This window comes from Hyperolius riggenbachi, chromosome 12, assembly GCF_040937935.1.
Source record: "Hyperolius riggenbachi isolate aHypRig1 chromosome 12, aHypRig1.pri, whole genome shotgun sequence".
Lineage (NCBI taxonomy): Eukaryota > Metazoa > Chordata > Amphibia > Anura > Hyperoliidae > Hyperolius > Hyperolius riggenbachi.
Genome location: NC_090657.1, coordinates 183,666,814 through 183,687,941, shown reverse-complemented (window position 1 = coordinate 183,687,941; position 21,128 = coordinate 183,666,814). Strand labels below are relative to the sequence as shown.

The following is a 21,128-nucleotide window of genomic DNA, read 5'->3' as shown; positions in this document are numbered from 1 at the left end:
ATAGTTGTAAATTGTTGGGGGAAAAAACTGTTTAGTTTTTTTGAGATGTCTGGGTTGAAAACTATGATGTCCCAGTTGTGCACTGGACACAATGTGGGCTTTACGCCCGCTGTATAAAACCTCCTGATGTTAATTTACAGCCATTTCTTTTTTTTTATTATACCTCCCCACATAAAAAATTGCTGTTTTTCTTTAAAAAAAAACATGATACTTCACGCATCATTTACTATAAAAGACGTTTTGGAAGCAATTAAATGCCAGTTAGTAATTTCAGTTCGAATACAGAGTTTTTCCGAATAATGGGTCCAAATTCCGAATTCGAATAGAATTTCCAAATCGTTCGAATTTGAAACTTCGGACGTATCCTAATTATGGGCTAATCGGATTGACTCGAATATTAAAAAGAGGTATCTGAGCACCACTGGGTACAGATAAGTTCTGTACATTCCGGTCCCTGGATCGAAAAATTGCTGCAGGCTTTAATTTTCCAAACCGTTATGACGAGCGGAACGGAACCGGACAAAAAATACTGCAGCATTAGGGCAATGGAAAATGAAACGTTTCTTCACACTAGTGAAGAAACGGACAGTTCCACGGGCGATGGGGGATGTGGGGACGCGAGGACATGAACCTGAGAGACGGGAGGGTGAGGGAGGGTAAAATATATACCTAATGTTTTGTTGCACCCGGCGGTAGAGGCTTCCGTCGTCTTCCACATCATGTGACTAGTCACATGACATGCTGTGTAGTCGGAGCAGAAGAAGAGGAAGCCTCTACCGCCGGTTGCAACAGAACATTAGGTATGTATTTGCTGGCGAAACTGAGTGAAAATTGATCCGATCAATCGTTGATCAGATCCATTTTCACTTCCATTTGGTAGTGTGCACTGTGCACAAAGCCATCTGGATCCGCTGAAGCGGAGAACGGATCCGCTCACCGGATCTGTTTGGTTCGAAACGCAGATGTGAACCGGGCCTTGTGTAATAGGATTATTTTTATTCAAAAAATACCAAACATAAAGATTTATTTAACTAGATTTTCTTTATCTTTTTAAAGGACTTATTTAAAAGTCAGACAGCGTTATTACAATTACTACAATCATATAAAAATATAAAACATTATAAAGGTTTCACAATCTTTGAAGCACCACTGTATGTATTCTAGACAGACAGCGTTTGTTAGCTTTTTTTTTTTTTCTTTTGCAGTTACATGAGCTGAGCTTATAGTAAATTCATTTAAGCGGTAAAAAAAACAAACAAATGTTTATTTTTGATACATATGGAACGGATGATTGTCTTAATTACACAGTATATTTTTTTATGTATTGCAATAAAAAAAAAAACTTAGAGGAACTTTAACCCAGGATTGAACTCTCAGTAGCAATACCCACTTTCCCACAGGAAATCTTTACTTTTTTCTCGAATCGATCATCCAGGACGTCTGTGTGGCCGATATTGTTGAGAAACCCCTACCACAGTGTGATGTCAGGGCCATGACCATGACCGCTTCCTGTCTGTGATCCTCATTGCATTGCAGACCGGTAACATTACAGCGTGATGGACAATGTTCCCGGCCTTTTGTGCATCCAACCCCTATATCTCTTCATTCTTCAGCAGTTTCCAACTCATTGATGAATCCAGTTGAAAGTCCTCCTTCTCCTGCTCTTTGGCCAACTCCAGGAAAACCTGCAAAATACACAAACAATCATAATAAAGTCAAGAAAATCAAGCTAATCTCAAACTTGTCAGCATTTCCTTGGCCTGGTTGTCCTTAAAGACTGGTTTTAATACTTGGCTGTTGTCTTGGAGATTGTGGAGCTGGTTTAACAGGAAGTTGGTAAATTTAAGACCTGCTTGTACAGAATATACAGCTACTTGCCGGTAATGAAGCAGGTGGTTTTGGTGGACAGTGCCGAGCGCTGTAACAGCAGTAGCAGGGCACATTATAACCACAGAATCTCTCTCCATCCGGGTCTGGTGCTCTGGCTCCCCCGCTAGCTACAGATAGTGATGGGCTCACGGGTAGATAACTAGTCAAATTTGTGATTCTAATGAGGCTTAATTGCCTCAGGTGTGCGGCTGGGAGATGTCTGGCACTTTTATGTGTATTCAACGAATTCCATGGGGATTCGTCGGGACTGTCTCGATTTGGGGGGCTCTCCTGCTATCCTGCCCCCCGTTTGTGTCCCGGTCGGCTGGGCACTGTGGAGGCGGAAAAAAATGATCGCGGCCACACCAATGCGAGATGCGGGAGCCGGCTTCACTTCTCCCTCCCTCCCTCCCTCCGAAAGGGCTCCCCTACTGTGTATGTGTGTGTCCCTGTATGCAGAGTTTGTGCAGCGGAGTGGGCAGTCATCTTACCATTGATCCTCGCGTACCGGCAGCCAACTTCAATATGCTTCCTGTGATGTCATGGGAACAGGAAGCAGAGAGACTCCAGCTGCTGGTATGCGAGGATCAATGGTAAAATGACTGCCCACTCCGCTGTGCAAACTCTGCATACAGGGACACACACATACACAGTAGGGGGGGGGCCATTCGGAGGGAGGGAGGAGTGAAGCCAGCTCCTGCATCCCGCATTGGCGCGGCTGGCACCTTAATCATTTCTTTCACCTCTTCTCTGCCTAGGGCAATCTCCTCCCCACCCATGGGCACTTTCCTCTCTGCCCACTGACACCCTCCTTCTACCCACTGGTACCCTCCTCCTTCCCAATGACACCCTCCTCCTACCCACTGGCACCTTCCTCCCCCCCCACCCACTGGCACCCTCCTTTCCACCCAGTGGCGCCCTCCTCCCCACCCAGTGTCACGCTCCTCCCTGCCCGCAGACACCCTCCTCGCCACCAAGTGTCACTCTCCTCTTTGCCCACTGGCACCCTCTTCTCTGCCCATTGGCACCCTCCTCCTACCCATTGGCACCCTCCTCCTACCCACTGGCACCATCCTCCTTCCCATTGACACCTTTCTCCTACCCACTGGCACCTTTCCTACCCACTGGCACCTTCCTCCCCCACCCACTGGCACCCTCCTTTCCACCCAGTGTCACCCTCTCCTACCTACTGGCGCCCTCCCCCGCACATTCCTTCATTATATTGTCACCGCCCTGCAAAAGCAGGGGTGTGGCTTAAGGTCGCTGAGGGGGCATGGCTTAAGTGTCCCCCTTTCACATCTTCAAAAGTTGGGAGGTATGAGAAAGCAGCTGCTTTTAATTATTTACATGTCAAGAAATGTCAGTTCACAAACAGAGCATGTGCTAAAACCAAGTAATATTTTCGTTATTTATCTCCAGGCTACAGCTGGCATTAACCAACAATCAGCATTCGATAAAATGTTACAGGCAAAAAATGGCAATAGAAGGAGCCACCCTGTTCTTCTACTCCCCCCATTGTTGCCAATATACTGCCAGTTGGGACACGTTTCTCTCTCACAGGCAGCAAAGAAAGAGAGCAGGCACAGGAAGAGGTTTCCCCTGCAGCCCTCTAGACAGTAACTCTTTAGACTCCAAGATGCTGAGGAACAACTGGTCAGATCATCCAAACATGGTGTGTCATCTACCGGTTCACTCAGGCTAATGAAAAAAAATGTTAAGAAAGACTGATACACAGATTCAGAGGTGCTGAAAGGGAACATGCAGCTCTAAAGGGGATGCTGGGGATGCTTCTTACTATTGTAATGCTATTACAGCACAGAAGTGGGAGAACATCACAGTACCAGAACACAGCTTTCTGCTGAGACCTACTGCAAAGCTGGTTAGGCTACTACTGTTGTGACTCCCCCTTTCTTGTTCAGCAGCCCCCCTCCCATTCCATGTGCAGCCCCCTCTTTCATGTGTGTCATCCATTCACTGTAGCCACCTCCCATGGGTGGCCCCTCTCTTCCATGTGTATCATCCATGTACACCAGCCCCCTCCCATTCCACATGCAGCCCCCTCTTTCATGTGTATCATCTATGTAATGCAGCCCCTTCCCATTCCATGTGCAGCCCCCTCTTCCATGTGTATCATCCATGTGCAGCAGCGCCCCTCCCATTCCATGGACAGCCCCTCTCTTCCATGTGCATCATCCATGTACAGAAGCCCCCCTCCCATTCCATGTGCAGCCCCCTCTGTACATGGATGATGCACATGGAAGAAGCCCCCCTCCCATTCCATGTGCAGCCCCCTCTTCTATGTGTATCATCCATGTACAGAAGCCCCCCTCCCATTCCATGTGCAGCCCCCTCTTCCATGTGTATCATCCATGTGCAGCAGCCCCCCTCCCATTCCATGGGCAGCTCCTGTCTTCCATGTGTATCATCCATGTACTGCAGCGCTCCCCCATCCCATGTGCAGCCCCCCTTCCATGTGTATCATCCATGTACAGCAGCCCCCTCCCATTTCAAGTGTTGCCCTCTCTTCCATGTTTATCATTCATGTACAGCAACCCCCCTCCTATTCCCTGTGCAGCCCCCTCTTCCATGTGTATCATCCATGTACACCAGCCCCCTTCCTTTCCATACGCGGCCCCCTCTTCCACGTGTATCATCCATTTACTGCAGCCCTCCTTCCATTCCATGTGCAGCCCCTCTTCCACGTGTATCATCCATGTACTGCAGCCCCCCCCCCCCCTTCCATTCCATGTGCAGCACCCTTTTCCATGTGTATCATCCATGTACTGCAGCCCCCCTCCCATTCCATGTGCAGCCCCTCTTCCGTGTGCATCATCCATGTACAGCAGCCCCCTTCCCATTCCATGTGCAGCCCCTCCTGTTCCATGTGTATCATCCATGTGCAGCCCCCTCTTCCATGTGTATCATCCATGTACAGCAGCCTCCTCCCATGTGCAGCCCCATCTTCCATGTGTAACATCCATGTACAGCAGCCCCTCTCTTTCATGAACAGCTCCCTTAGCATCAGTTCCCCTTTTTCATGCGTTGCTCCCCATTTTCACCCACATCTTTCATATGTAGTTACCCCTCCTTCATGTGTCTAGTTACCCCTTGCCCTGCATCCACCCAAGGCCCAGGCCTTTGGGGCTTTTCCAGAAATCCGGCCATGCAAACAGGTCTTAGTGAATTGAAGCATGTTATACAGTAAATTACCAAACTACTGCCCCATGTGTGAAAAACTTGGTGAATAGTAAAAAAAAAAAAATCTTGTTTTTCTGGTTAAGGTATTTTACCTTGCGTTAAAAAAACAGTTAAAAAACTGGTCTTAGTGAAGTGAGCCCATTGTACTGTAACAATCCTGAGTCACCGGCTATGAATAAGGCTAGGAGGTGGCTTCATGGCTTGCATGGGTCCATATGCAATTCACTTTTTACACCTAAGAGATGTTGGTCACCTTGGTCTAATTAACTTTTTCTCCTGCTTTTACTCCTACTCCTAGGAGATATTTTTCATCTTCACCTTAAAATAACTTTTCAGCATTTTGTAATAGAAAAAGTACCCAGAAGTTGGTGAAAAAAAGTACTATTAAAATTATTTTAAGTATTTCCGTTTGCTTGCTGGTGGTTTAAAAGGCATGATATGACAAGGTGTGAAAATATCACCTAGGAGATAACTCCAGGAGATAAAGTGAATTGCACAGGGGCCCTTGTCATAAAATTCCTTCATACCAGCAAACAAGAAAATACGCAAAATAATTTTGTTAGTACTGTGATAGGGTGTCAGTTGCCTTGCAAGAGAAGGTTGTGGATGGAATATATGTGTCACCTCGTTTGAGGTATTGGGTTAGATAAAGCTCCAGGGAAAAAAAAAAAAAAAAAAAAAAACTGCATGAGTAAAATAGGCTCTTTCAAGAGCCGGTTTAGGGTCCTGGAGTTGGCCAGGGGAGAGTGGGTGGGTTCCCTGGCCATCTGGCCCAGCCCGGGTTTTACACCTGTGCAGGGTGGAGCACAGGTGCTGTATAAAAGTCAGCCAGGCTGACCAGGAAGTAGCTCACTGGGTTCCTAAACTCTGGAGGAAACAGAGCTCTCACGCATGGAGGAAAAACGAATCTTTGCATGTCTAAATGTAAGTTGCCATTTGCTGGACTGTCTTATTGAAACCCTGTTTATGTGTAGTCAGTTAGGGACTAAAAGTGAGACAGGTAGTTGCTCAGCCGAGCAAGGTTTTGTTTTGCTGTTTGTATTTTCTGGCAACTGTTTATTTTCAAAAATAAACCAGGCAGGAGCCTGACTTTTACAAAATTGGAAGCCTGCTGTCTCGTCTATGAACTTTCCCATCCCCGTTGCTAGGGGAAACCGCTACAGTACTTTTTCACCAACTTTTGGGTACTTTTTTCAATTGTAAAATGCTGAAAAGTTCTTTTAAAGAGAATATGAAAATTATCTCCCAGGAGATAACTCAGGAGAAAAAAGTTTGCCCATATCCAATTCACTTTTTCCCCTGAGTTTTCTCCTAGGAGATCTTTTCACAATTTCTAAATAAAATGCATTTTAAATTACCAGAAAGCAAGAAAATATTCAAAATAATTTTGATAGTAGTTTTTCAATTACTTGTGGTACTTTTCAAATGGAAAAGTTACTTTAAATACAAGATGAATTATCTCCTAGGAGAAAAAGTTAACTGCATATGGGTCCTTGGTTCATATGCAATTAACTTTTTCTCCTGCGTTATCTCCCAGGTGATATTTTTAAACTTGTCACTAAAATGCATTTTAAATCACCAGCATGAGAGAAAATACTCAAAATAGTTTTAATAGTACTTTGTCATCTACATTTTGGTACTTTTTCAGTTGCAGAGTGCTGAAAAATTAAGTTAAATAGAAGATCAAAAATTATCTCCTAGGAGAAAATTCAGGACAAAAAGTTAATGGCACAGGGGCCCTTGGCCCCTATGCAATAACTTTTTCTCCTGAGTTTTTTCCAAGGTGATATTTTCAAAATTTTCAATAAAAAGAATTGCAAACCACCAGCAAGCAAGAAAATTATCAGAATAATTTTGATAGTACTTTTCCACCTTCCTTTTTGGTACTATCACGCTGATACGTGATGAAGTAACGTACGCGTGCATACACAAACAGTAGTACGTAAAGCGTAGTCAGGATCAGGCCGTAGTCGTACACAAAGTCAGAAGTCTCGAGGTACAGAGGAGCAAGGCAATATCGTAGTCAATAAACAGGAAGGGTCATACACATAAGTCAGATGTCAGTCGTATTGTAAGGATCAGGCAATAACGAAGTCAGGGACAGGCCGAGTCGAACACGTGTATCAGATGGCAGTGGTACAGAAGGACAAGACAAGAGCGAGGTCAAGAGGCAGGCAAAAAGTCGGTACACAGATAAATATACAATAAGATGTTACTTCAATATATTACTAAAATATATAATATAACTACAAAATAATAACAAGACTGACTAACTACATATATATTGTGCATCTACACAATATATACATGTAGCTCAATAATAGCTAGCCAGGCCAAGAACCAGCGTACTGATTAGTATCAAGGCCAGTGAGTGAATGACTCGCTTGGCCTAATATACCCAGGAGAGGGAATCAATCCGGCCCACAGGAGTACGGTCTTCCTTTCAGACATGCCTCTTCAGCCTGTAAAGGCCGCTCTGTTTTGACTTGCGGGTTTTGACTCACTGCTGCAGCGGAGTCGGAGACGCCATCCGAGGATGACGGCACGGAAGACCCTCTACGTGAGCGAGTCCCACTGGAGACGCCGCGGGAGACGTCGCGGGACACTCTATGAGGAGGTAAGATTGTTACAGGTACTTTTTCAGTTGCAAAGTGCTGAAAATGCATTTTAAGCCACCAGAAACCAAGACAATACTCAAAATAATTTTGATTGTACATTTTCCCCAACTTTTTGGTACTTTTTCAGATGTAAAATGCTGAAAATTTAGTTTAAAGAGAAGATTAAAATTTTCTCCTTGGAGATAACTCAAGTAAAACAATTAATTGCATATGGGTCAAGGGCCCATATGCTATTAACTTTTTCTCCTGAGTTTTCTCCTAGGAGATTATTTTTCATCTTCTATTTAACCACTTTACCCCCACCCGTACGAATTTCTCTGTCCTTTTTCCCATCCTTTAACCCCCAGGGACGGAGAAATCCGTACTTTCCGCGCTCCCGCTGCTGCCCGCGCTCCCGCTCGTAAACACGCCGCTGGCCGCTCGTAAACACGCCGCCGCCCGCTCGCCCAGAGATCAATGAACGGGAAAATCCATTCCCGTTCGTTGATCTAAGCCCCGCAATGATCTGCTGCTCTCCGATGAGCAGCACGATCATTGTGAAAAAAAACCCACGTTACCAGCCTCCTTGTACTTCCTCCAAGCCTCCGGAAGGACGCTTGGAGGTCGCATTAAATAAAAAGTTACTGTTGCCATCTTGTGGCCAAATAGTAAAGCTACACCCTAAACATTTTTCACATACAATTTAATTACTTATACACCAAAAATTAACTCATTACCTCCCACACTCCCCATTTTTTTTTTTGTCATTGAAAAAAAAAATTAAAAATTTACAATTAAAAAAAATACATAAATAGTTACCTTAGGGACTGAATTTTTTAAATATTTATGTCAGGAGGGTACAACCCTGTTACTTTATAAACTATGGGCTTGTAATTAGGGATGGGCGCAAAACTGAAAAAAATGCACCTTTATTTCCAAATAAAATATTGGCGCCAAACATTGTGATAGGGACATACTTTAAAACGGGACAAAAGGGCAAATAAATTTCATAGGTTTTAATTACAGTAGCATGCATTATTTAAAAACTATAATGGCTGAAAACTGAAAAATAATAATTTTTCCCCACATTTTTCCTATTTTCCCATTAAAACACATTTAGAATAAAATAATTCTTGGCATAATGTCCCACCTAAAGAAAGCCTAATTGGTGGCGAAAAAAACAAGATATAGTTCATTTCATTGTGATAAGTAATGATAAAGTTATAGACGAATGAATGGAAGGAGCGCTGAAAGGTGAAAATTGCTCTGGTGCTCAGGGGGTAAAACCCCTCAGTTGTGAAGTGGTTAAAATAACTTTTATGAGACAAGACAATATATACTCTGTACAGCGCTGCGTAATATGTCAGCGCTATATTAATAAATAAATAATAAATAAAATGAGAAGTTATGAAACTATCACCGAGGAGATATTTTTTTCATCTTTGATTTAGACTAACTTTTTAGCACTTTGCAATAAAAAAAAAGTACCAAAAAGTAAGTGAAAAAGTACTATCCAAATTATTTTGAGTATTTTTTTGCTTGCTTGTGGTGTAAAAGGCATTTTATTGACAAGTCTAAATATATCATATGGGAGACAAGTCAGGAGAAAAATGTAATTGCATATGGCCCATGTGTAATTCACTTTCTATCTTTAGTTTTCTCCTTGGTGATATTTTTACAACCTTTCATAAAATGCCTTTTAAGCCACCAGCAAACAAGAATATACTCAAAATAAATGTAATGGTACTTTTCATCAATGTTTGGGTACTTTTCCATTGTAAAATGAATGAATGAAGATACAAATTATCTCCTTGGAGAAAACTCAGATGAAAAAGTGAATTGCATATGGGCCCTTGTGTCTTATCTGATGGTTGAACATAAGTGGTGGTGTTACCTGCTCCAGGGTGGACTGGGAGAAGCTGTATTCCTCAATGTTATAAGCTCGCTTGGCTGTGTAGAGAAGAATTGAGGCATGGTCACAAATCATCACCAGGATCATGTATTACCTCAGATGGCCTCAGTACACGTGGACATTCTTACCATTCTCTAGCTGTAAGAAAGCTTTGGACAGAGACTGCACGTTATCCATCGGGATCTTGTAGCACAGCAATGAGGAAAATCTGGGGGACAAATATTGGCATAACCATCAGTTCACCTTACAAGTCTGGATGTTAAACGTTACGTTCCATCTCGTGTGAACACTAAACAGAAAGTAGACAGAGCAGAACAGAAGCACCCATGGCATGCAATGTGACAGGACAGGTCACCCGTCACCGTAAAATTTCACCATAGAGCACAAGTGTCAAACACAAGACCCGCGGGCTGAATGCATCCCTCCTTGTCGTTTTATGTGGCCTTTCAGGGTTTCCAATGTGCATCATTGTAAGCAGGAGAAGGAAGACAGTGCAAGGCCTGCCAGTCCAAAGGAGCTCACTGGTGACCGTGTTTCTGGTTTTACCATTGTCAGTTTGAGCCGGAGTGCAGCAATAATCCATGGGACACCCCCCAGCCCCTCCCACACACACCATCTCCCCACATGGAGTAGTGCAGCAGAACAGTGTAATGTTTTCCTGTGTGTGGGAGTGATGTGGAACACAATGTGTGATGGATCGGATCAGACGGCCACATGGGTATATTAACACTCCCACCCCCTCCCGTGGTCACAGCTGTCTCATTGACATTTTTATTGCAAGTATCTACAAGTATGTAGCTACTCAGTAAAATCAACACTGGTTACGCCACTTCATTTGAGATTGTTCAATAAATGTTAAATCTTAATAAACTATTTGGCCTGCGACTTGGACTGTATTGTAAATTTTGGCCCATTATGTGATTGAGTTTGGCACCCTTGCCTTAGGGTGGTGACATCTGACTGGTGGGTGTTTTACCTGTCCTTCCTGGCGGCTTGCGGGAAGAGCTGAAGAACCTCCTGATGGATCTCCTCCACCTGCTGGCCATCCCGAAGTTTTATTTCCAGAAAGTAACCTTTCCCATACTTGCTCTTCAGATGCTGGATGGATCCTATACACCTGAGAGAAGGAGAAGGAATATGAGTCCATTCCGGCTGTCATCTGCCATGATTTACTATGGTTTCCCTGAGCTGAAACATATTTCATCAAGAACACCTGGACTGGACTTGATTAAAATTATTTCTATTAGGTGGCACAAATGTGCAGTTCTTTCCTTGGATGTAGCACAACACAATAAGATTAAATTAAGAGTTAGTATATTAGTTGTGTATAGGGATGGCCTCACACAAGGAGAACTCACAGAGAAGCATGTAATCAGTTTGATCAGCTGATAGATCCTAACTCAAGTGATTAATCAGACCCTTACAAATCTAAGCTTCCCACTTTGGATCTAATGTTCTCACTGAAGAATAAAGTGCTGTTTAACTGTTTGAATGCTGTTCTGCTGCCATTTTCTTTTTTTGGTAGTATATTTTATGCTGAGAAATGCTGAGTTTCATACCACTTTAAGAAACCCAGCATGCTTTGCACACGACTGCATCATGTTTGTTTAGAAAAAGAAAATACATAGGTGTCACGCTTAGTGGTGTATTCTCCACAGTCAGCATGCAACACATAAGCTGACGTGAAGGAGGTACACACACCAGCACAAGGAATCAGGATATCCCCAGTTTAGTGGAGGAGAGGACTGACTCCAATAGGAGATTGTGGCGCACAGAGCCGGTGCAGATCCGAACAGCCACAAACAATGCTTTCGTGATAACGTCTCAGCGCAAAGTAGCGCTGAGCGCATAAACCAGAACTGAGGAGATCAGGACAGGTAGACAGAATGAACGCTTGCTTAACTAGCCTCTACTTAGTGACAGCAAGCGTCCACAACAAGACAGACTGGAATGAGGCAGCCAATGCGTTTGCAGCGATGGCGTGCCTCACAAAGACAGGACAGGATAGTCAGGAAATAGCAGGATCAAGATAGATGAACGTAACACAGACAAAAATACAACAAGTATGTTTTCCTAGCGTATTACAATTACAGCTATCAATGAAACTATTTGTAACGTCTGACTAACATATGTATATATCGGCAATGAACCGATATATGACATAAGCAGGAACACTGACTAGGACTGGAGCAATACAGGGAACAGGACTCAGAAGGATTTGCTATCTCTTCGCAGAGATGAACGCAATCCACAAACGGTAACAGAACAGGATTCAGAAGGATTCGTTATCTCTTCGCAGAGATGAACGCAATCCACAAACAGAACCAGGAGCAGGATAACTAACTCAGCACGGGTGATCACGATACGCACAAACTACCAAAACGTGCTGGAAAGCTGACTAACTGAACACAGGATATAAACAGTTCGTGTACGTATACATCAGCGACACTGATGTATCAACGTAACACAAATACAAGGAAAATAATAAACGTGCTGGTATGCATATATATTGGCAATGAACCAATATATGATGCAAGACCAGCAAAGTATCTTTAGAACAAGAAACACGATCTGGGGCTGAAGCAACAGCAAGACAGGTTTAAACTGAAGCTATGATAGCCCAAGGAACCCTGCAGGAAGCAGATCTTTATACTGAGGTCATCCAATGGGAGCAGACATGCAGATTCCCACACAGGTGAATGATAATCAGTCACAAGCTGACAGCAGGAAAAGGCAGACAAAGCTATGCAGCTTGCATGGAAAGAGATCAGAACTGCCTGAGCTGCAGCACTACTACTGCCAGCAGTACCTGCTGCAGAAGCGATCATAACAGTACCCCCCCTCCCCTTAAAGGCGGATACTAGATGCCTTTCAAAACTGACATTCCCAAGGAAACAACCTGACTGATTATTCATGATGACCGGGAGAGCCCGGCAAGACCAAAATCCAGAATCAGTCATCACAAGACTGGACTCATCAGAACCTACAGAACCATGCCCATCAGTACTACAAGCCCCAGTGTGATACCCATCAGAACCATGATTTCTAGAAGAAAGCACCCCGAAGCTCTCTGAGCGATACCCACTGCCTTCCAGGGACCGTCCAAAAATGCCAAAGCCTTTGCAATGCCCACCGGAACTGTCTTTACCAACACAAAGCCCACTGTTGAACCAATCCAAGGTACCAGGACAAGTTTCCTCAGAGATCTCCCAGAACACTTTGAAGTTCCACAGAGGTTCCAAAAGGTCAGAACGCCCTTTAGGCTCACATGGAGAACTATCAAGAACTCCTATGGAACCTAGGGCAATTCCCGAGACAGGGTTACAAGGACAAATATCAAGATCAGGGCTTTCAAGGACCAGAAACATCTCTGGGCATGCAGGCAGACTGGCAACATCAGATCATGTCTCTCCTAAGGAAGCATCTGAGCACGCTAACACCTTAGACACACTTGGGCATTCTGGCACACAAAGCACATCTGGGCACACTGGCACAAGAGAAACCTCTGGGCATGTCAAGGAACTGTGAGCCTCAGGGTCAGCCAAGATAGGACCAAAACCAGGACTGGCCAAAAAAATCCATCATGACTAGACTTCGCAACTACTGGACTCTCACAAAAGAATGCAGGATCAAACTTAGATGTCGCTGATTCCAGCAAGGTTATTAACAAATCAGGTTCAGGAGCACTAATAAGACAGGACAACTCTTCTGATGTACGCACTGAACTAGATAGGGACTCCACAACTTCCTCTGGACTGGACAGAGACTCATCTAATACACTGCATTAGAGCTCATGAGGGGCTGCAGAACAAGTCAGTATTGCAGAAACCCCCACTGGACTAGGCAAAACTGAGGGATTCACTGGACAGGAAGGGGACTCTGGAACTTCTGCCACACCGGCCAGAGAACCAGAATTTTTCAGGATACAGGGCTGGGTTTCAGGAACACTTATCAAACCGGACTGAAATTCTGAGATTTCTATTACCCTTTCCAGAGAATCAGAATCATCCATGTTACAGGGCAAGACTTCTGAAACAGTCAGAGGACAGGGCTGAAGTTCCCTGGCTACAGTAATATCATAGAGGGACTCAACATCATTAGCTAAATCAGACTGTGTATAGGGCAAGGTATCAAAAACGCTTGCTGACAAAGACAATGTTTCAATGGCTTCTGCTTCACTGGGCAGATATTCATCAAGTTTTACTAGAGCAGACTGTAATTCCAAAACAGCTGCTAAACAAGTGGATATTACTGCAACACCAACCGAAGTAAGCAGTGCCTCAGACTCCTCTGCTAGAGGGTCTGAAGTATCCAAAGTACAGGGTGAAGCATGAGACTCTGCGACCACAGCTTCACTGGACAGGATCACTGAATAGTCCATATTGCAGGGCAAAACCATGGAAGCACCTGCTGGACAGCACAACGATTCTGTGACCTGAGCTTCATTGGAGAGATCTACTGCACAATTCATGGTACAGGACAAATTTATTGGAACATTTTCTGAACAAGGTAATAATTCTGTGATTTCGGGTTCACATAGCAAATGCTCTGAGCTATTCACGAAACTAGAGCGAGGTGTAGAAACAGGAAGATCAAGACACAATGTTTGCACATCTGAATCACTATTCAATTGTAAAATTGGGAAATTCAGATGCTGGGGTTCTGAGGTTTCTAGACAGGATTGCTGGGACTCAGAAACTAATGTAGTGCATCTATTGGCATCTGCTGGATCAGACAGGAGTTGAACTTTATTAACACAGGTACATTCTACAGAAGTGTTTGCAGAGGCAGGCAAAGATTTTCTGATGTCTGTTTCACTGAACAAAGACTCATGAGTACTGGCTAGGCTGGACTCAGAAGTCAGCAGGACCTCTGGAACCTCTGCTGATAAATTTGTGCAGGGCAAGGTTAAGGAAATATCAGTAGCTTCTGTTTTACTGGGAAGTAACACTGAGTTATCCATGGTACAGGGTGGAATTACAGGAACATTCACTGGACAAGGTAGGGACTCAGGAACTGGAGAAGTGGGACAGTCTCCAACTGACAGGGTACTTTCCCTGGTATCAACTGACTGAATCACATAAAAATCATCCAAAATCATTTCCCACACATCGATCAATGGAGCCACAAAGTCATACCCACACACACCAGTTTTTATTAGGTTATAGGCAGACTTAATGCACGCCTTCAATACTAATTCACTTTTTGCACTGTAGAATTGACAAAATGAACTTGAATCACGCTTCCATTCACAGACCAGGGCTTCCATCTCTCCTTTCTCAAATGGAGGATCCCATGCATGCTTAACATCTGAACATTCAGGCTGATCACAGATTGTGGCAGGAACATGTATAGGGTTATTTAGCAAGCGATTGGCAGATTTCTTATTCCTAAGGATCTCCAATACTTGTAGCAAGTGTTGAACTGTAGTGTATGCAAATTTCCCTTGCTGCACGAATAAATTGATCTGTTCAATACTCTGTAATATCTCTTCATAATCATACTCAGATAATTCTTTTAGACAAAAATCTTTATTTTCCTTGGCCAGTGATGAAAGTTCATTAGTAGTTTCATAAGTCCACTTAACTCCCCCGAAAGACAATTGCATTTCATTATCTGTTAATGGCTGAATCTCATTACAGGTCTGATGTGCAGTCGCTAAGGATAACGACTCTGCTGATCCTACACGTTTCTTAGAGCGTTTACGTTTGGCTTTAGACCCTGCTGCCTTTGCCGATTTATTCAAAGCTGAAGGGAAATTATCAGAACTACTCTCTGCTTGCTGATTATTTTTGCAAGCAATTGAAGGAGCAGCTGATTGACCTGCTGCCAAAAGCTCATTAAGAGGAAAAGGCAATGGATCTATGCGCAACCAATTGTGAATTACAAAAGCTATAAATTGCAAAGGACTTTGTCTAAACTGAGTGTGATCTAAAACATCGATTGCCCAATCAAAAAGCTTGCCCTTAAAAAGAGCGCAAACGATCCAATCAGACCAGGTAGAAATTGCAGAAGCCCGAAAGTCGGGATTGGCCAAAACTTTAACCAATTCTGGTATAAATGTGTCTGTGACTTCAGGGCCAAGTTTTTCAATTTTTTTAAAGGAGCAGGACCCCTGACAAACAGTGTCATAATTTGTGGAAATCCCCCCCCCCACAATGGGGATTGGTAATGGGGCTATCAATAGGTTAAATACTATAGTATGACAAAATGCAAAACATAAATGGAATTACATAGGAGTGGTTTATTTTAAGCAAACTTAAACTCAAATTAAACTGATGGCAATTGTATCTATCCTTCTACTCCTAACAATTACTTTTTAAAAAACCCCACATTTCTATCTTCTGTTTTAAAGGCAAATAAAGTAGGTTTAATGTTTTATTGTCTTAGCCGAATGACACAGTCTTTTACTCAGGCTGACACACTTGACTTCACAGCTACAATTTATGAACTATTGACCTTTTTATTCAATTCGTGCACTCAGAATCTGTCCTCTGCTAGGAAAGCATTTAATGGCTGTTATTAGTTATCAGTGACGGTTATGCTATAGTTTGACTAGATCTTGCCTAAAGTGATAATTTGCATACCTGAATGTGTAGCTCTTTCAGTGAGAAAAACAAATGAACAGAGCCTAGTTATATGCAGGAATGGCACTGTACATACACGTGTTTATCTCATTGTGTCAGGTACCCATCATCCTTCTCACCTGAGTTTCCCTGACACCATGATGGCCACTCGGTCACAGACAGCCTCTGCCTCCTCCATGTAGTGTGTGGTCAGGATGGCTCCTCGCTCTTTGTTCTTGAAGGCTGCTCGAACAGCCCTCCTTCAAAAAACAAATGTAAGAAAAACTTTAAACTTTATGTAAGAAAAAAAGTATGAGCTACTGATTGGGATGAAGTTCTATTCTCGGTTACGGTTTCTCTTTAACAAAGGACCCTTCAGACTGACGATTATCATGCACTTATATTCTAATGATCATGGAAGGTCAATGAGATTTTTTAATTTTTTTTTGAGTTGTAAATTGTATGCACATTCTGTGGAGCTTGGAACAAGGCCAAATGCAGCAGCTTCTTGGTCCATTTCCAAGATTTTCATAATGTTTGCATCAAATTGAAAGAAATACATCAAACAATTCATGTTTAACTGGTCCTCGGAGGAGCTCATAATGTCATGAGGATGGGATGGTGTGAGTAAAAGTGAGGAATATGAGTAGTCTATACCAAGTAGTGAGATACAAATCTAATTTACACACGGCCAATGAGGATCAAACCATTTCATTATCTGCACTAGTGGAACAAGTTTTTATTGAAGTAAGAAAGTGTAATGGCTGCCTATAAACCCTCCTCTGTCCCCCCCAGAACATTGTGTGACAAAGTTAAAGAGAATCTGTACTTTAAAATTCTTACAATAAAAAGCATACCTTTCTATCCATTATGTTCTCCTGGGCCCCTCTGTGCTGTTTCTGCCACTCCCTGCTGCAATCCTGGCTTGTAATTGCCATTTTTATGCAGTGTTTACAAACAAAAGACATAGCAAGTAATAGGCTGAGAGTAGCTCAGTGTGTGAGTCATACAGAGTGTGCAGGGGCCTGGAGAGGGTGTGTATAGCTTCTATCCAATCACAAGCAGCACAGCATATTCCAGCCTTACTGCCTCAGCCCGACAGAGGAGAGAAGATTAGATCATATAACAGAGATAACACAGCCACTGTGCGACTAGAAAAGGCTGCAGTTAGACAGAGCACATTAGAACCGGTATAGGATAGAAGAAATAGGATGAACATTTTGTTACAGAGTCTCTTTAAGATGCATACCCAATGGGTTAATGCTTCAGGAAATATACTTTCATAGGACGCTTCTAAAATGCTTGAACAGAACAGTACATGCTCCAATAATATCCCCCCTAAACTTCTGTCACACCCTACTCTGTGGTATCCCAAAAAACAGACTAGCACCTCTCCAGTCCTTATTGAGCTCTGCTGCCCACTTCTCCTCCAGCTCCTCTGAGGCAGCCCCTCTCTGTAAGTCTCTACATTGGCTATCTATTACTCAAAGGATCCAGTTAAAACTCCTCACCCTAACATACAAAGCTCTACATACGTTTCCACCTCACATTTCTTCATTAATCTCCAGAAGCCATCCCATCCCAAACCTTCTCTCTTCCCAGGAGGCTCTCTTGCCTTCTAGCTTACTCATCTCCTCTCACTCCTGCATCCAGGACTTCTCACAAGCATCACCTCTCCTTTGGAATTCTCTCCCACAGCCTGCTATTCATGTTCCTAGCCTGGATACCTTAAAATGTTCTATCAAAACACACCCGTTCATACAAGCCTACAATTTGCGATAGGTAGCATTGGGGGTTCACTGCCTCATCCACCAACCCCTGTGTCCCTAATGTCTCCAACCCACTACACTCCAGGATGTAATTTCGCAAGGGAGGTCAGGGATCCCCTCCTAGTGTTTCTCATTCTGCTGTAATGTATCAGATATGAACATGCATCAGTACTGGTGATGTCTCAAACCACACACCAACAACATATATATTTGTGTTGCTGGCTGTCCTGATTGTACAAAGTTTTGAATGTCTCATGTATCTTTGCTCTCCACTATTGGTTTTGTACTATGTACAGCGCCACAGAAGATGTTGGCAATATATAAATAAAAAATATTATAAATTAGTTTGACAGAAAATCATGACTCATTTTATGACCTCTTTCATGAAAGATGTAGGTAGTCCTGAGTGTGATGAGGATTGAGATGTCGCAGTTAGTTCAGGTAGTTAAGTGTGGGGTGAAGGCGTGACTTTATGGGGAAGTGAATTGGGTGATCACTGTAAGGAATGATATGGGGAAGGTACTATCTGTCAGGAAGAAGAGATGGAAGACAAGATAACCTTTATTGCACTTGAGCTGCAGCCACTAGGGCACACTTCGTAGGCAGTAGCAGTGTTAGGGAGTCTTGCCCAAGAACTCCTTACTGAATATGTGCTGGCTTGCTGAGCAAGAAGAACCAAGATTTGAGGCCAGGTCACCTGTGTCAGAGGCAGAGCCATTAACAGTACACTATCCAGGCACTATGGAAGTAGGTATACGCTGCCAATGGAGGGTTATGCTGTCCATAAGACGAAGGATTCAGGAGTTCTACACATTTATCTAATATATAATTGGGTACACCTGATGCAATTTCCTATCTCATTGATGGGTAATCTGACAGAAAGTTGGATTGTGTGTACATGTCCAAACTACTTCCGATTAGTAACTGGATCAATTTTCCAATGATAATTTCGCAAAATTGATCCCATAATCAATCGTACATGCCAGACATAATGTTCGATCCTGTCAATCGGACATGAAATTGCATTATCTGCACCCAACGTAAAAAGCCCTCTGGTGGAAAGCTAGAGTTGTGTTGACCCATGTTCTTGAAATTCTGAAATAAAAGCCAACTCTTAGAGTAGCAGAGTGTTGTAAGCTAATCTTTTGAGGGAAAATCCATCAACATGAGTGATGTTTAGAGTCCTCCATGTGATGTTAGAGGGTACTAGATCTCCTCAAGCTCTCAAATCACTTACAATACACTATACTTGCTAAGAAGGAGAGATCAGCTTTTGAAACCGTCTGGTGAAAGATGACTCACCAAAGTTGCTGTTGTCCTTTTGGATCTAGACCAGTAGAAGGTTCATCCAGGAGAACAATGGTTGGATTGCCCAGCATGCTGATTGCAAAACACACCTAAAATGGAAAAGTGTGGATATTCGAGAGAGATTCCAGATTATACTTGGTGTCTGATCAGTACAAAAACATGAAACTTTATATTTTGTACTAAAAATATAGGCAAAGAACGCCAACCAATAGCAAAGTGTGAAAGCTCACACAGGTGTGAGGCGGTGTCAGCAGAGTGACATCTGATGGAGAACAAATCCATGGCTAGTTGTGGTGATGCATTCATTAATAATGTAGCTACTTGTGTTAATGTCGAAATTTGTCCTGAGCATCACTTACCTCTGTGATAAAATCAGTGGCATAACTACAATTTATGCCCCCTCAAGTGAAACTGTGATGGCCCCCCCCCAAATATTCACACCCCTTCCTTTGTCTCCCCTTGGTGCCCTTCATGGCCTCGAGTCGGGGCCCATCTCACAAGGGTCATAAAACAAGTGTGGCCATCATTATCTTCACACCCATAATAAGTTTTTAGCCACAAAAAATGCCTGATCTGGAGTAAAGTCCCCTGTATCGGAGGAAAAAAAGGTTAGTAGTTGGGGGCCCCCACACAGCTCCGGGCCCCTCTGCAATCGCAGGGGCTCCTCCCCTCTAGTTACACCCCTGGGCAAAATCCATCCTGTCACTAGTTACTAACAAATTCATTCTATGGATTTCAGTCCAGTAGGAGAAAACCGCTTTACGAATGTTAATGTAATTGGTGTTATTGTTGCTGTACTTATTATAGGGGAAGACACCAGCAAAGGCAGTCTGCCTTAGATTTGACACTTGTGCTGTCATCCAAAAGTTGTGCCATACACTAACCATAGAACACTTCTAGTAACCACTGGCACATTGTGTTTGATGTAAGTGCCACCAGAGGCCCGTTTCAGCCTGGAGATACGGAAAAAGCAGAGATCTTTTTCTTCAAGGGGTGGAGGCTACACAGCAGAGCCCAGTTAAAATGATTGATCATCAGAGGTGCTCTTTTAAAATGTTTTTACTATGATGATGTGTAAAAACATCTGTTAAAAAATACAGTGCAGCTACGTATTGCTGGCTTAGCCTGTCCCTATTCAGCATTCCATCAGCAACACCAAGGGCAGCATTGCATTTTTTTTAAAAAAATAAAAATATATATTACTTCCAGTTAAACAAATACCTGGTGCAGATGTTCTTGTTGTTGAACTCTTTGCCAGCTTTGCTTTGGTGCCTGCTTTCTCCGTCACAGTCAGACAGCGCCTATTCTGTCTGACTGTGAGGGGCATATAATTTAAGTAGGATAAAAACTAATTAGTGAGGACTCCACCAGGGTCACCTCAGATGATCATCACTGGAAAATTGGTGAAGGTTTCCACTTTTCTCAGTTTCACTGCAAGACAGTCCACATGAACCTCATTCAACACTCAAGCACCTTACTGACAGTGGCAACATCTCACCTTTCTGGAGACTCCAGCAGAGAGTTTCCTGGCAGGTTTATTTAGGTGGTCTTTCATCTCCAGAGCTTCACTTAGTCTGAAAGTTGAAAGGAGAAGCATGACAACAGTAAGAGGTTAGGGAAACTTAATTCATATTTTAGACAAGATGCTGTAAGCTTTTTAACAACAACAGGTTTATTTATATACACCAGACAACCATGCAGCGCGTTTCGCAGGTATATTCCCGCTTCCTCAGGCAAAAACAAATAGGAGTACACGCAGTACAGTCTCAAGGTCATGATAAGTGCCTAAGGCGCTTATCGTGTTATTAAATGTTATCACTTTACTAATTTATTTTTCACCTCACCTTAACCTCCCTGGCGGTAAGCCCGTGCTGAGCACGGGCTATGCCGCCGGGAGGCACCGTTCAGG

General features: G+C 43.2%; 1 protein-coding gene across 5 annotated transcripts in view; it reads right to left on the bottom strand.

Annotated features, from left to right (window-relative positions):
* Positions 1-1,022: 1,022 nt before the first annotated feature.
* LOC137541966 (ABC-type organic anion transporter ABCA8-like) overlaps positions 1,023-21,128 on the bottom strand; it is a 246,224-nt gene continuing 226,118 nt past the window's right edge. For all 5 annotated transcript variants that reach the window (XM_068263529.1, XM_068263531.1, XM_068263532.1 and 2 more), the window contains 7 exons: positions 20,718-20,793; positions 19,214-19,308; positions 16,283-16,402; positions 10,553-10,693; positions 9,705-9,784; positions 9,559-9,614; positions 1,023-1,685 (listed from right to left, as the gene is read on the bottom strand). In XM_068263529.1, the coding sequence (XP_068119630.1) occupies positions 1,593-1,685; positions 9,559-9,614; positions 9,705-9,784; positions 10,553-10,693; positions 16,283-16,402; positions 19,214-19,308; positions 20,718-20,793 (661 nt within the window). In that variant the 3' untranslated portion in view covers positions 1,023-1,592. The remainder of the gene's footprint in view (positions 1,686-9,558; positions 9,615-9,704; positions 9,785-10,552; positions 10,694-16,282; positions 16,403-19,213; positions 19,309-20,717; positions 20,794-21,128) is intronic.